This window comes from Brachypodium distachyon, chromosome 4 (genome assembly GCF_000005505.3).
Source record: "Brachypodium distachyon strain Bd21 chromosome 4, Brachypodium_distachyon_v3.0, whole genome shotgun sequence".
Classification (NCBI taxonomy): domain Eukaryota; kingdom Viridiplantae; phylum Streptophyta; class Magnoliopsida; order Poales; family Poaceae; genus Brachypodium; species Brachypodium distachyon.
The window spans coordinates 2,128,123-2,143,569 of NC_016134.3; the positions used below are offsets into that span (position 1 = coordinate 2,128,123).

The 15,447-nt window shown below is 43.3% G+C and overlaps 2 protein-coding genes across 4 annotated transcripts; one reads left to right on the forward strand and one right to left on the reverse strand.

Moving 5' to 3' along the window:
* The first annotated feature begins 1,283 nt into the window (after window positions 1-1,283).
* LOC100839353 (SPX and EXS domain-containing protein 5) lies at window positions 1,284-6,145 on the forward strand. Its single transcript, XM_010238776.3, has 12 exons — window positions 1,284-1,691; window positions 2,598-2,636; window positions 2,724-2,816; window positions 2,894-3,010; window positions 3,566-3,661; window positions 4,260-4,373; window positions 4,547-4,600; window positions 4,733-4,780; window positions 4,946-5,096; window positions 5,213-5,378; window positions 5,458-5,527; window positions 5,609-6,145. The coding sequence occupies exons 1-12, from the start codon at window positions 1,623-1,625 to the stop codon at window positions 5,861-5,863; spliced, it is 1,272 nt and encodes a 423-aa protein (XP_010237078.1). The 5' UTR covers window positions 1,284-1,622; the 3' UTR covers window positions 5,864-6,145.
* Window positions 6,146-8,270: 2,125 nt separating this feature from the next.
* On the reverse strand, window positions 8,271-14,060 carry LOC100839960. 3 transcript variants are annotated; one of them, XM_010238778.3, is made up of 10 exons: window positions 13,713-14,060; window positions 13,235-13,432; window positions 10,783-13,144; window positions 10,585-10,668; window positions 10,285-10,437; window positions 9,661-9,824; window positions 9,434-9,581; window positions 9,165-9,287; window positions 8,994-9,081; window positions 8,271-8,834 (listed from the first exon to the last, which is right to left on the reverse strand). In XM_010238778.3, the coding sequence occupies exons 3-10, from the start codon at window positions 13,096-13,098 to the stop codon at window positions 8,647-8,649; spliced, it is 3,264 nt and encodes a 1,087-aa protein (XP_010237080.1). In that variant the 5' UTR covers window positions 13,099-13,144; window positions 13,235-13,432; window positions 13,713-14,060; the 3' UTR covers window positions 8,271-8,646. The 3 variants fall into 3 exon arrangements, with proteins under 3 accessions (XP_010237080.1, XP_010237079.1, XP_003579205.1); XM_010238777.3 differs by having other exon boundaries at window positions 10,783-13,147; XM_003579157.4 differs by having other exon boundaries at window positions 10,783-13,432.
* Window positions 14,061-15,447: the final 1,387 nt, after the last annotated feature.

Consider the following 15,447-nt stretch of genomic DNA (forward strand, 5'->3'; position numbering starts at 1 on the left):
ACTGAAGCAGAATGGGGAGGACTGGGTTCTGGTGTTGCTTGATTCGGTGTCCCCAAGTACTCGTCAGCACCTGTTGTTCTTATGGTGGCGTGCTTTGTGTTGTTCAACAAGGGCAGTGCTAGTATTGAGGAATCGGCCCGGTTCATATGCGGCTATGCCCGTGCGCATGAGAATCTCAAGGGGGACGACACTGCTATATACAATAGCCTGAACCTGTGTAACAGCTCAACTGTAGCTCAGTCTGTAGATGATCCGGATCTTCTGACTCAATCGGTCTGCTCTCCTGCTGTCCAGTCTGCAGCGCGGGGCATATGGTGCCCTCCGGCCCCTATCTGGCAGAAGCTCAATGTGGATGCGAGCTTTTCTGAACACTCCAAGGAGGCCTGGTGGGGTGGCGTGCTCAGAACTTGTAATGGGGAGATTGTCGCATCCGCTTGGGGACAGATCGTAAACTGCTCGTCCGCCAACGAAGCTGAAACTGCCGCCTGCCTGCTTGGAATTGAGACCCTCTACATGCAGCCGGGGGTCAATCTGCATCTGGAATCCGATTGCCAACAGTTTGTCAACAACCCGAACTCCAACTTAGTAGACAGATCTTCCTCTTGCTTCTTGCTTCAAGAGATTAGGAGAGCTTTGGTGTCCTGTAATGGCTTCTTAATTAGTTGGGTGTGCCGGGAGGGCAACTCGTTAGCTCATGTTATTGATCAGTATGCTAGATTGTCGAAAACGACTAATCTGCTACAGGGGTCTGTCCCTGTATTAGTTGTTGCTCAGTGTGTTGTAACCTGTAACCTATTATCTTTGCCGAACTAATGGATTGTTTCTTCTAAAAAAAAATCTTCTAAGTTGAGAAATAAACTCAAACTCTACCAGGGGATCTGCAGCAGCCGGCCAGTCTCACGTACCCATACGGAACCATCCCGTTACGGGGCCCCCACGTTCCAACTTGTGCTCGCATTTCTGTGGATTTATTGCAGGACCTAACCGGCGTTTTGTTTCAATGGGAGTTACGTATCCGTCAACTACGAAACGTCTGTGGTGATTTCGTCAATCTCAAGATGATGTGCCGGACCAGTCTCTCGGAGGTGCTCCTAGGAGTAGCATGTGCGTGTGTGTTCATAGGGATGAATGTGCGTGCGTACTTGTGAGCGTATGTACTGTGTTTTCTAAAAAAAATATGCATTTCAATTTTAAAATTCAAAGGGAAAAAAATATTCAAAGTTGGGCGTCGGTCGGTTCGTTTACACGTCAAACTCGCCGTCGTCTGGCGCCTCACCTTCCGCATCCCCTCCTTTCTCCCCTTCCTACGGCTTCTTCTTCTCCTCCTTCTTCCCCTCGCAGATCTCGCCATTCCCTCCAACTCCTCTGCCGCCGCCACCGCCCGCCCGCCCGCGTGCCCCTGTTCCGGCCGGCAGAAGAGCCGGACGGACCCGCCCCGCGCCGCGCGCCCCCGACGGCTCTGCCCGTCCCCCTAGGCGTGTGGACCCTCGGTTGGTCGGAGTAGGATTTGCTTCGCCGTTACGTCGCGGGCTCGCTCGGGGCTCGTCCGGAGACGCAGGAGGCTGTGCGCCACGTGCGGGCGGGAGCGGAGGGTCGTCGTCGTCGTCGGTGGCGGCGGCGGGATGAAGGGCGTGTCGTCCATCCCTGCGGCGGCCATCATCCCTTCGCCGCTCTTCCTCTGGCGGTTTAAGGTTGGTGATTCAATTGGTTGCCCTCTCAACCGCCTCGTGCTTGATTTACTTCGGTCTGACTCTAGGTGATGTACATGCTCCTGAGTCCCGACTAGTACTAGTCGAGTAATGTAAATCAAGTTGATCACAGTTAGTATACTGCATACCAACAAATGGAAGCTGAGAATTGAGGGGGCAGTGATAATGTGAATCATGTTTATCACAGAACTCTAGTACAACACTACGATGACAGCGTTGATGTTTGACATGACAGCTTGCATGGCCATGAATGATATGCCTATCAATTTTATTGTAGATGAGGGAATGGCGTCTAAGAAATTCCTATTTTCCAGCTGGATCCGCTCTTGCTCTTCTTATTGGTTAACTATAGTCTATAGAATCACCGGAAGTGTCTCGCATACGAGGCAGAGTTGATTTCTAAGTTGCTAGACCCACCAAACCAGATTAGTCTAATCGTAAGAATGTTGACGTACACCTAGCATCACTCTAGAATCACACAAATTGTATGTACTTCTGCTTATATAATTATGTGCATTATGTTTAGATTTTGGTAAAATTGCACAAATGCTAAAAATCTCATTGAGAACAAGGGAAAATTCTGTGGTGCCGTTGAGAACACATGGGAAAAAAGGTTTATAAATCTGTTAGCTGGTATTAGCACTGTTAGGTCAATTCTTTTGGCTGGACAAAAGAACATCTGCACTAGAAATGAACATTTGCCATGTTTGCTTGATTCTGTGAATGGGCTGTTGTATTATGCCAATTTGTTTACTGAAGCCTTGTGAGGTACATCTCTGCAAACATGGCAAATGTGTATTTCTAATTGTTTTTATATCAAAACTATCCTGTTTTCTTGATCTCTCATATGCATTTCTCAAATCGCTTATGAAGCTCTACCTTTTCCAGGCTATATTGTTTCTCCTATGGGGCTTATGCTGTTGCAAGGTCAGTCTTGCTATGATCTATCCGTGACTTCTTAATGTATGAATTGATTCTCGTGTGTGATAATCAGCTATACTCTTGGGGTTGCAGATAGGATGGGATTCAGTTATGAGAATGAGCTTGGATCTGCGAGACCTATTTCTATACGAGGCTTTTTTATACTATAATCCTCTCCTTCTGGTGGTGAGTTTTTTATTGCACATGTGACATTCTCAAGGGTTAATACCTGTATGTAACTGGGTTTTGTGTTTTCATTGTAGGCACTGATGATTTGGTTATGGGGAGTAAATTTGTGGGTATTTGCGCAATCATCTGTAAATTATTCCAGAGTGTTTGATCTTTCTCAGACACATTTGTCACACCGAGAAATATGGAGGGTGCGCCTATCTCTTGTTTGCAATATGTACTTCCAAATGTTACTTGTGTTTAGATTTTCTGAATGCATTTCATAGGACATTTATTGCGGGCTTAAGCAATGTCTATGGTGTATAGTTGTTCCCATAGTGCCTTGAAGTTCAATTTTTTTTTGTCTCTAATCCTTACTACATATGTGCTGATAGCGGTGCTAAGCTCATAACAGTTGATTTAGTTCTTGGTCCATTATGTTTATTTCAGAAGCATCCATTCTTATCTTGCTCTCCGATGCAAATAATATATAACATAATAACACCAACGGTAGTTTATCGTAGTACTTGCTTCACGATGGCAATTGTCCTTGAGAATAACCGGTTCCTGTCACATTTTCTACTGGGTGGCCCTCGTTTTGAACTTGACTCTTATCTTCTTTTACCAGTGTCATGTTGTTTTTGTGCTAGATAGTTTTTATGTTCATGTTCTTTTATGTTGATGTTATGCTGTACAATTTCTCATATTACTTGTATCTGGAATATTATTCTGCTAATGTAACACTTATTTTCCTTCATCATTGACAGTGTGCTACTTGGCTTACTTTAATTGTTCCAACAAGTATGACAGCTTACCTGTATCTATATTCTCATGGGGAAGTGTCCCTTGCAGCATCTCAACCAGTGTAATATCTTAAGCTCTCTTAAGTCATTTTTCGCAAATTGTCCTTGTATGCATGACCTTGTGGGACCTTTTAATCTATACATTATGCTTGGTTATATTTGTGGTATTGCTGACCAATAATCATATGCGTGCAAGAATATTTATCCCAGAGCTCTCACTGTTGGCACACTAAAATTACTGTCCCATTGAGTATCTGTGACTATCTAAGTCTGTCAATTAACGAGTTATAAGTTTATAACACATTCTATCATAATATTAGATTGGAGTGGTACTTTGTTCATTATACATTCTTTAGCACTAAATGTTATGAACTTTTCCTTTGTTCCCTTTTTTTTCTCAGTGAAATAAAGGGAAAGATCCATCTTAGTACAATAGTGTTGTATGTTAAGCATGGACAATTAATGTACATATAAAGCTGTACACATGGGTTACACATACCCATGCTGCCTTAATATTAAAGTGGACCTGAAGTTGTTCATGATGTGTGGTCCACTTATTCCTGCTTTCCCAAGTTGGAAGCAAAAATGTGATATTCTATTCTGATCTGTTTTTAAATGCAGGGTTATGGAATTGACATTTCTTTTTATCTCTTTGCAGGTTCTTTTGTATGCTGTCCTTCTGATTATTCTCCTTTCTCCTTTTGATATGTTTTACTTGTCTTCACGCTTTTTCTTTCTGAGGACAATGTGGCGTATAATACTCCCATTACAAGTAGGTTCTATATTTTGTTGGGTAAATAAGTTTTCTTTGCTTTGATACAAACAAAATCATATGTTATGGTCTGTCGTGGCTATTATAGTCTATAGATGTGGTTGTCCTTGCTGTGGAATCAGCAACTGGATCAAATCAAATTTGTAATGATTTCATCTGCCCTTGCTCTGCAGGCAATTACATTCCCTGACTTCTTTATGGCTGATATTTTTACATCCATGTCAAAGGTATACCTTCATTTATGTACAGGAATTGGTTTTGGACTGCTTTGCTAACTTCTCACTGTTGAAGATAGTAGATTAGTAGGATGCGGTTTCTTGTTTAATGTTATATGATTATCTGTTTGCTTTTGTTGACAGGTGTTTTCAGATTTGGAACGATCAGGTTGCCGCATGGTCCATCGCCAGGTTAATTTCTTATATTACTCATTTTCTACACAGAATGTTCTCAGCACTCTCCATATAACATATTGCTGGCCATTAACATGGCTTAGTTTGGTCCTTTGATGGTTGCAAGGTATGGCTAAAACTCATCTTGTTCCTCTATAATGCCCTAGTTGTGATATTTTACAGGTTGCGACAATTGCTTGGTTTGAGGCAGATTCCATTTGTGGTAGCCACTCTGTAGCTATTCCTCTAGTTCTTGTGCTACCTTATTTGTGCCGTTTCTTCCAATGTCTTCGACAGTACAAGGATACAAGGGAGAAGACTTGTCTTCTGAATGGTATACGCTCACCATCACATGGCATTTCTGATTCTGTAAATGCCTATTCTAGTTTTCAAAGCGAAATATTTTGGTGTAAAATGTTTTTGATTCCAACCTTTTTGTCCATAATCCAGCACTCAAGTACTCGACAGCAGTACCCGTGATTTTCTTGTCAGCTCTCAAGTATCATGTGTTCCCTGAAATTTGGATTAGCTTCTACCGACCCCTCTGGCTTATTTCTAGTGTTATAAATTCGTTGTATTCCTTCTACTGGGATATAAAGCGAGATTGGGATTTGAGGTGCCATTCTGTACCAAATTTCTTTTCTAACCCGTCACGCATCTCAATTGTTGCTAATGAGAATTACCCTATCCTGCAGCATTTTAACCAGGATTTTCATGTTCAAAAACCCAAGTGTATGGGCTAATCTTCTTTATGGGCAGACCTGGGTATAAACTCAAACGCATACACAATTTAAGCATGTTCACCTTGATACATTTGTCATTAGTCCTTTCTTGATTGCTCTACAGGTATATTACTGGGTGTTAGGCAGCAACCTTGTTCTCCGCTGTACATGGACATACAAGCTTTCGGCGCATCTCCGGCACAACTATCTGACAGTGTTTGTGATAACAGCCCTGGAAATGGTGAGGCGGTTCCAGTGGGTATTTTTCCGCGTCGAGAATGAGTGGAACAAGATGACAGCCAAGCAAAATTTTGAAATGTCGTCTGATATGCCTTCGGAAGGAGACAGGCTGCTGGATTCTGGCAGCCATACAGTATGAGCCCACGGGGCATTATATCTTGGGATAGCGTTGCATCATATTCATTTGTTGTTACCCCTATAGCCCAGTTTCTGTTGCTGGTTCTGTCTTTTGTCAGTAGAGCTCGAAAGGTTGGGGATACAAGATATAGTCTTCTTCTGTAAAAAGCAAAATATTCCTCATGTAATCTTTTTGAAGATACGTTCTATGTGTAATCCTCTTGAATCCAATACAAGTTTTTCAACACAATGAGAATAGTAATGCAGTACCTTTTTTTAATAAAATACATGGTTATAATGCTCATCTGTCATATGTGTATCTTATTTCCATTGTTGTATTAGCATGAGATTTGACAGATGGATCATGAATCCTGAGAGAAGTGTTGGATTATCGCCATTCCGTTTTGTTAAATTGTTATTTTTTGGGGAGAAAATTTCTTGGATGAACTGAAATATTTCTTCTCAAGGTAATGGCTGCTTCACTCATTAAAGCAGGCACGAAGAAGCTCAGTTTATTTTTTACTGATAATTTGTCGAATCAATCTCTGTAATACCGACACCAATGAATTTTGAAGCCTAAAATTTTCGATAACGGAATCCAAATCAAACAAAATTTTACCCCTAAACTAAGTGGAGGCGCAAACCTTTTCTATTCTCGCGAACAACAATTGTACTGATTTTTGTTCTTACGCATCAAATTCAGTTTAGTAAATCATCTCTACACAAAATAAACACAATATCGTTGCTGCACCTGTCCATGTGATAAACTGATAATTAACCAAAATCATACTGATCGAATTAGTGCTAAACAAACACACAGCAGATATATATACACATACAGAATCTACACACGCATACATACGCTACCCAAATTATTCTGCCATCGCTCTTAGCTAGTCAACCATCGACCGACCGTGTGCGCGTCGTCTACGGCGCCGAGAATGCGTCGTCGGCGAGCCACGCCGGCCGCTCGCCATCGTCTTCCGGAAGCTCCGGCGCCGCCTGCTGCGGCTGCTGGTGGAGGAGGAGGGAGCGCAGCGTGTCGCGGAGGCGGTTGGCGCGGCGGCGGTGGCGGATGCGGCGGAGCACGGCGTCCTTCTCCAGCGGCCCCGCCGCGCCGGGCCGGTGCAGGTACAGCCGGCTCGTGACCGCCGCGGCGTCGCCTTCGTGCGCTGCCGGCGCCGGAGGCGGTGACGACGAAGGGGGACTCCTGGACATCCTGGAATCCATGGATGGCGAGATCTAGAGACAAGAGAGACAGAGGCTTCTTTCTGGTTTCAGAGTTGTGTGTGCAGTGGGTGGAGGGTGATGGCAAGGCAAGTGAGAGTGAAGGAGGAAGGAGGCAAGGAGTATTTATAGACGAAACTTTGGAGTAAATAAATGCACTCCGATGCCAGTAAATAAATAAATAAATAATTGTGTCCTAACTTCAACAGTTACAGTCTAAGGCAAAAGCTGCTGCTTAATTACTCCTACTGATAAGTTATTACTGATAAACGGGCTGACGGAATCGTTGCCAAAAAGGAAGAAAAGAAAAGGAGAGCGAATCATTGACAGTGAAATGTGAGAATTTATTCTCAATCAAGAAAGATGTGTTAGGTAAAAATGCATTTTAGCTGACACGGCAGCAGAACAAACTAATCTTCAAGTGAGGCCACTTTACACACCAGTCTCCAGCACACTATGACTTTCCAAGAAAAAAGTAGCTGTACATAATTTGACGACGAGAAGTTTTCATCAAGTTAATCAGGGATAGTTAACGCGCCTTTACACATGGAGATTTGAGTTAAAGAGATGTGTGCTATCTTGATCCGGTGCCCAAAAAAAGTTAAATAGATTTGAGTTAAAGAGATGAACCCCGCATTTCTCTATGACTACCTTGCATTGTCTTTTGGATTGAAGGATTTTTTTTTTTAAAAAGTCTATACGATCATTTTAGACTTACTAACATCTACTGTACCAAATCATCGCACTATGAAAAGATATATTTTATAATATGAAAAATTTCGGAGACCGGCCGGATTAGCTGCTGCTCAATTTTATACTCCATCCTGCTATAGAAAGTGGCGGTAACCCACCGTCCAAACCTCGATTCGCCGAGTACAGCAAGGGTAGGTAAATGCATTTGCCTTGGTCGGTGACTGCAGCAGTGGTACGGAATCTGTCTGCTCTTGCTGCAGTAAAATAATCAGGAACCTCTAATCGAGTTAATTCAAGTGCGTGCATCCGAGCGGCCAGCTTTCGTATTTTGATTCTGTCAGATTTCAAGTGTCACCTGCATGCGTATGTGTGGAATCAGGACTCTTATTTCATCTACTACATTTGGCACAGCTGGAAATGAAAAATACTGATTCTACGCAAAATAATTCAATTTCAAGTTTTGTAAAAACTTCTACTTATTTCTGAATTTAAGCTTCAAAAACAGCGGCAAGCCAATGTACTTTTGCCAGTCCTGCTATATACTTACAATGCCATATTTTACAACCAAAGGCACCACAAAAAAGCTTGATTGGTCTAAGCAGACCGTCACAAGTTCACGACCTACACAATTTTTTTTTGCAATAAACGTGACTGAGGCCAGAAGAAGCCTGCGAGTACATGTTCAACTCAGATAGATATACATGCCATTACTTCAGAAACCCTAAAAAAAGGTGGTCAAAAAATAAGCATAGATACATTGGAATAGAATACACACCGTTGCCAATAAATACATGTTATGTACGTGTAGTATATACTCTATCTATGCACATGTAGGAGCCAGTGGGGAATGATCTGATCCATCTCCTTGCTGGCAAATATTTCGCTTCATCTTCTTCCTGGACTCTGCCCCCTTGACTGAAGCGTCGCTGACATGGCCCTTAACCTGTCTGTCACCTTGGTGAATGAGGGTCGCACATCTGGATTGGCCGACCAGCATTGCTCCATCAGGCTTCGCCATTCAGGCTCGCAGGTTTCAGGTATCGGAGGCCGGAGAGAGTTGTTCACAATACCCCCTTCTCACAAGCAAAAGATATGAAGTTACTAGGAGGATTCAGTGATCACAGACGTTAATTGACTTATAGATGAATCGGGAGCAAGAACTGACGAAGGATTCTGTATTTCGATAATACTAAAACATGATCATAAATAAGATGTGAGTTGTTTATGTATACCTATGATAGCACCACAATGCATATTTGCGTATGGTTCCTCGCCAGTCAAGATTTCCCATAACACTATCCCGAAAGAGAATACGTCCACCTACATTTGTCCAATTGGTACATATCAGGTACATCATGGTTGTACATGTAACAATGATGTGGAGTCTGATGAAAGATTTTTACCTTCTCAGACACTCGACTGCTGCTACCATTCAACAGCTCTGGTGCCATCCATGGAAGGGTGCCCCGTACACCACCAGAAACCAAAGTGTTGCGCTTAATTCTTGACAATCCAAAGTCTCCCACCTGACAATAGTTGCACATAATTAATGAAACACAGTCTGATGACATCAAAACTAAAGGAAAAAGCCAAGGTGAACATTTTGCTGCTTATTGGCAATTAGCACAGCTATCTGATAATTCACCAGACGCTTCATGTGGATTAGAACTACCTTGCAGATTGGCCTCTGAGGATCTCTCAAATTAACGAGTAAGTTGTCACATTTCAAATCAAAATGGACTATGCTTTTGGAGTGCAGATATTCCATCCCAAATGCCGCATCCATAGCAATGATGAGTTTTCTCCGACGATCAAGCGTTCTGCAGAGATCTAGTAAAGTGACATAACAGCGGCAATGTGCAGAGTGGAAAGTACTGAACAAAAACACACACAACTCACCTGTCCTTCCTTAAAAGAACATTCCTTAGTGATCCATTCACCATGAATTCTGCCACAGTTGCTAATGTTCCTCCAGTTCCATCAGGAACCACACCATAGAAAGCAACAACATTTGGATGATGCAGCTTTGAAAGAATTTGTGCCTCCCGCCAAAAGTCTTTGGTCTGTACAAAATTTTTTTGATGATGTTATATCTAGTGGAAGAAAAATATGCATGCATTCTGTCAAGAAGATTTCAATCCCACAAATCATATTGGTATTCAGGGTGCTTAAACATGAAGCAAGCTATAGGCAAAAGCTGCACACAGAAAACTTACTATACAAGATGTTCTGGCTTTCGTCCTAAGTCAAACTTCTTACAGTTTGACCAGGTTTATAGAAAATGTACTAACATAAAAAATATCAATTAAAGTATGCCATGAAGATATATATCATGACCGATTTAATAAAACTAATTTAGAGTTGTGGATGTTGGTAGATTTTTTTTAGACTTGGTCAAACTTTAAGAAGCTTGACTTGGGACAAAACTAAACATCTTATATTTAGGAACAGAGAGTAGTAGTTAGTTGTTAGCTGTTACTGAACCTTCTAAATGACTAAAAAGGGTAAGGGATATATACTCACAAGTTTTTCTTGTTCAGATGATCTCCCAGCAAAACAGCTTTTCTTAATACGTTTGATAGCAACATCTGTTCCTCGCCACTTTCCATGGTATACTGTTCCAAATGTGCCAGATCCCAGTTCACGTAGCTCCTCAAGGTCAGCATTTCTTATGATCTGACCACAAAAAACAAATCAATCACATGCTGCCATGACTTGCACGCTATAGATAAGATGCATGGAGATGTTCTTTCACAAAAATTAATAGCCATCTTGCTTGGAGTAATATAATTGCTAAACAAATGTAGAGTGCGCGAAATGCACCTGCAAGCCATACATGCTGGCTTCAAGTTCAGCAATCTCAGCTTCACTAATGGGCCCATCTGCGGCTCCTTTATCATCATGATCCTAATATTTGGAATGACAAGCACAATAATCTTCGGGTCAAAACCAAACATACATGACATGCTCAACCACTCATATGGTATGAATATCATGCTCAATATATAAGACAGATTATACCTCATTAGCTAGCTCTGGCCCATTGCTCCTAGCATCATCATCCTTCTTTGATGAAATAATTGCATCTTGCCATTCTTCAGCTACCACTCCAACCTGAGGAATTGGTCTGGATGATGAAATAACAGAAGGCATATTATCAGTCATGTCCTCAACTATAACAAGTGCCTCCATTTGAGCATCATTATGCATTCTGCCCTTCATATTCATGTTCTCATTATTGATAGTGGTGTGATCAAATCCAGTTACTCCTAAATCACCACAGGCAACATTGTGATGATTAAGAAGAGGAATCTCTCTCCTCGAAACACTATCCTTGAAGGTGCCCGTGCCATTGCCATGCATGTTTACGCTCAAATCAGCATTACATAGGTCAATAGGCGGAGAGGTAGTCAAACCAGAGCTTTGCACCAACGGCTGATCAAAAGTTTCGTTTTGATATGCACCGGATGCTCCATTTGCTGCTGTTCTTTGAGGTGCAAAAGCTTCAAAAGGGTCAATAGGCAGCATTATATGGGATCCAATAGTAACTTTATCATTACCATGCACATAACCAGCAGTTTCATAATCTGTAACAACACACTCTGAGTTCAGTTTTTCTAGACATCCACGACCAGAATTTGGTAGAGATCCATTAGAGCATCCATCAAGAAGATGTGAGTGAGAATTATCAGTAGCAAGCATCGACGTCACACCTGAGCTTTCTAGAGCATCTAACTCATTTGAGGACAACCTTGCACCACGTGCATGGAACAAAGTGAACCTTGTATCAACAGAAGTGCACTGGGGAGCAACACTTGGACCTGTGCTGTTCTCCTGATGATAAAGCTTGCCCTGCTGTTGAACGATGGGACGACCATCATGGCCTGTTTGTACCATATTACGAGACAAACTGTCTTGCTGGTAATATACTGCTGCCCCCAAACTGTCTGCACCAGTAACTCCTTGATCATACCGCTGATCAATACGACTAGAAACAAGGTAATTTGGTTCATCCACTTGAGCAATTTTAGGTGGATCAACACATACAAGATCTGGCCTAGACCCGCTTATTGTTCTCTCCAGCTCATTAGCTTGAGATATCTTCTGGGAAAATGATGGGGCTATGTAGGAACCAATAGTTAATGACAAATTGGATGCAGGTACTTCAGTGCGATCATTCAGCAAAGGATCAGAGAAGGCATGAGGCATGCCATAAATTTGGCCAGGGTATTCATGCAGCCCAGATACCCAACTAGCACTGTCCGGGTGCATAGGGACCTTTTCAGAATAAAAGGGCTTTTCCATTCGAGTAAACATATCATAGTTTGTATGTGAACTCAGGTCACTCAGATTTTGAGGTATACCCAAATCTTGTACCTGCCTTTGAGTTTGAACATAGTGCATGGGTGATCCAAATTCCACACCCGAATCTACATCGTTTTGCTTCTTATCTTGATGGTCTGGAAGCATGGTTTCCAGATTTGATCCATTGCAAACTTCATTTTTGCTCTCATGTTCTTGGTTCGTTGCTGGTTTGTCTGCAGACATCCACAGCCCAGACTGTTTTGTGGTCCTCTGTTGACTTGAGCTTGGGGAGGAAGTTGCTGCTGACTCGGCCATCATTTGTTGCGAGTATGGAGCAAGAAAAAACTGAGAGTAAGGCTCATTTGTGGCTGTTCCACTTCCAGCCAAAACTTTATCTCCACTTTCTATATCTGTTTGGCAGACAGTTGAGTCTCTGCAAGGGAGTGGGGAGCTATCCAGCTGTTGGCTCAATTGGCTCATAAAATTGTTGCCACTGATGGTATGCTTCAGTGGCGACATATTGTTCACAGCAACAACAAAATGATATTCTGGTTCACTCTCTAAGCTTCTTGCTTCTAACAATGGATCCTCACATTCAGTTAGAGAGACAAGAAATATGCGAAGTCTTGGTGAGGCATTTGCCTTTTCTAGACTGTAGTATTCTTCCATCATATTCTGAAGATCCTCGTCACACGAAAGAGATATAAGTGCATCAAGGTCCTCATCAGGAAGCTGATACTTGATGATGTGAGGCTGACTATATACCGAGAGGGTTCTATGCACAAGTTCCTTCCACGAGAAGTTTCTGTGTATCGAGATGAGACGTGTTTCCCCGCCTACATATCTGAGCATCCCATCGCTCGGCCTAGGCAGGATTTTGCCACCAAAGCTACACATGAATTTGACTTTTCCAGAATGCGGGCTTTCGCAGACAGTAGACGTATCTTGCAGATTGTCACATGAATTTTCAGCTGGTCTAAGTCCATTCTCGGAGGACATGGTCCTCCTATGCACCCGACGTGTCGGATCCATATCACATTTCAGAGTCAGACCCGCACTAAGGTTCTTGGAGTCAAACCTACTAAGACCAAGAATTTTAGTCAGATCCTGATAACTGGACCCAGCTTGGCTATTCATCCAAAGCAAAGCAAACGGATGGCGGTTGTACCACAAGCTCCTTCTTGAACAGCGAAGCGTCGATCCACGAACAATGTCCTCCTTCCACTTGGCTCTGAAACGCCAACTGCTGTATCTCGAAACGCTGAACCAGTCATCGCTAATCTAGACCCTGGCCCCGTTCGTTCTCGAGCAACGAGGGCCGCTGGGAGGCATCAAGAGAACACGGTGAATATGATTCTACACCCACCTGCACCAAAAAAAAAAGAAGAAGATGTGTCGATTTGAGCTGCAGAATTCCTCAGTGTGTGCAATGTTGATGCGCGATCACCATTCTCGTTTCCACAGATGACTCGACGGTGGGATCGATCTCGCGGGGTTGAAAGGCGAATAAATCCAACCAATACATACATGCACAGGATTAAGCTTAGCTGGATTCGAATGGCTCACCGCCACAGGAGACAAAAAAATAATCAAGGAACGATCCACTACAGCAATCAAATCAAAGCTAGGGTTCGTTCGTTGCTTACCACCCAAAAAAAGGATCAATCAGCGCGAGAACGCCTGTATCGCCGAGCGAGGTCGCCCCGCGGCCGGAGCCGGCGGTGGTGGGGCCGCCGCCGCCGCCGCCGCAACGGAACGAATGGGACCGCCGGAAGCCGATGCCGATCTGGCAGCGGAGGCGAGCGCCAGGCGCATTAGCGGGTTGGCTGCGGCGGGGCGGGGGAGCGAGCGAGCGAGCGGGATCGTCTTGGGAATCCGGTGGTGGAGGGAAGGGAGGAAGCGAGAGGAACGCGGCGGCAGGTGCCAAATCGGACACGCGGGGCAGAGAGAGAGAAAAAAAAACGGCAACGGAACGGAGTTGTTGTTGGGTTGCGTTGCGCCTGATGATGCGGGGCGCTTTTAATTTCGCTTGGTTGGATTTGATTTGCCGGCAAAACCGGGTAATCTAATCTACTCCGTCTAGGTCGGCTCAGGAGTCGCTGCCCGCTGATTACTTTTGATACGATAGGGAGGACAAAGCAAGCAGTACTCTCTCCGTTCAACAAAACAATTCATATAGATTTGTGTACTTTGATCAAAGAAGTTTCAGTTTTCGGTGCCTAACCATTCCTATTGGATTAACAATACATGAATGTGGCTAGTTATTGCTTGAGAATGGGAACTAAAAAAAAAATAAGGTGTATTGTGAAACAAATAAAAAAACATTATATGAATTGTTTTGTGAAATGGAGGGAGTAATGCATCAAGGACGTGTTTAGTTGATACATAGGTTAATCTAAGTTACATGTAGCCGTGAGCAGCGGTTGCCTTCCGCGCGTCAAGATCCGTGTGAGGGGATATGGCGTCTAGCGGCGCGTTTTCTTTTAAGTTTCGGGTCAAGATATCTAGGGGTTATTTTTCAATCCAACGGTCAGATGCCATGGATCATGGGTGGAAATTTTGTTTTGTGTGTTATGCGTGGGGCAGGCTACCATGGTGATTTTGTCGACGATTCTGTGTGAATCGTTGAGGGTCATTTTAGTTCACTTGTCGTTGATGATGTGCATCGTGTGATTAGCTTTTGTAGATGCCTTTGGGCGGTGATTTGCTTCCGTCATTTTTCATGCATAGTTTTTTCTTCAATTTGCGCATAGTCTCTGCAGATGGAGGAGGTGCTTAGAAAGAGCTATGTGGGCGGGATGCGGTATGGGTGTTAGTGGTTTGGGGCCTTTTTTGGCTCCATCTCTCGCGTAGGCTTCATTGGCGGCGGGGTTTCGTCGGAAAGCCGTATTCCACTTCTTCCGTGCACACGGTGAAACTTCTTGTTGTGAACCCGTCGTCAGTTTCACCCTCTCTCGCCCCTCGCGTCTTCTTTGCCAGTAAGCTTTGTCGACGGCTGGTTTTTTGCCGGGAAGCTGTTTGTGCAACATGCGCGCAATAGTTGTACTACCACCGTTCCTAAAATAAGTCATATCTTTGTACTGAGTCAAATTTCTTAAGTTTGGCCAAATTTATAGAAAAAATTGTCAACATTTAGATTATCAAATAAATATAAGACTGATTTAGAATGTAGATGTCGGTAGATTTTTATATATTGATCAAAGTTTTAACTTGGTACAAAATTAGCACTTCTTGCATTTACTAATGGGCCTTGGTCCCACCGTCCCATGCGAGTCACTCACGGAAGCAGAAGACATGAGAGGCTGTGGCTGGCATGTGTGTGTGTGTGTGTGGCTCCTGTGATCCTGTCTCCTGTCCCGTTACTTCCTCACCTGGCAATCT

Bases quoted from the DNA above. Each gene is read 5' to 3' on its own strand.
- LOC100839353 (XM_010238776.3), top strand. From the start codon at position 1,623: ATGAAGGGCGTGTCGTCCATCCCTGCGGCGGCCATCATCCCTTCGCCG. The intron at 2,817-2,893 runs GTGAGTTTTTTA...TTTTCATTGTAG, and splicing joins ATAATCCTCTCCTTCTGGTG to GCACTGATGATTTGGTTATG. The intron at 5,528-5,608 runs GTATAAACTCAA...ATTGCTCTACAG, and splicing joins TTCTTTATGGGCAGACCTGG to GTATATTACTGGGTGTTAGG.
- LOC100839960 (XM_003579157.4), bottom strand. From the start codon at position 13,203: ATGAATAGCCAAGCTGGGTCCAGTTATCAGGATCTGACTAAAATTCTT. The intron at 10,438-10,584 runs GTGCATTTCGCG...TTTTGTGGTCAG, and splicing joins CCAGCATGTATGGCTTGCAG to ATCATAAGAAATGCTGACCT. The intron at 9,825-10,284 runs GTGAGTATATAT...AATTTTGTACAG, and splicing joins CATCTGAACAAGAAAAACTT to ACCAAAGACTTTTGGCGGGA.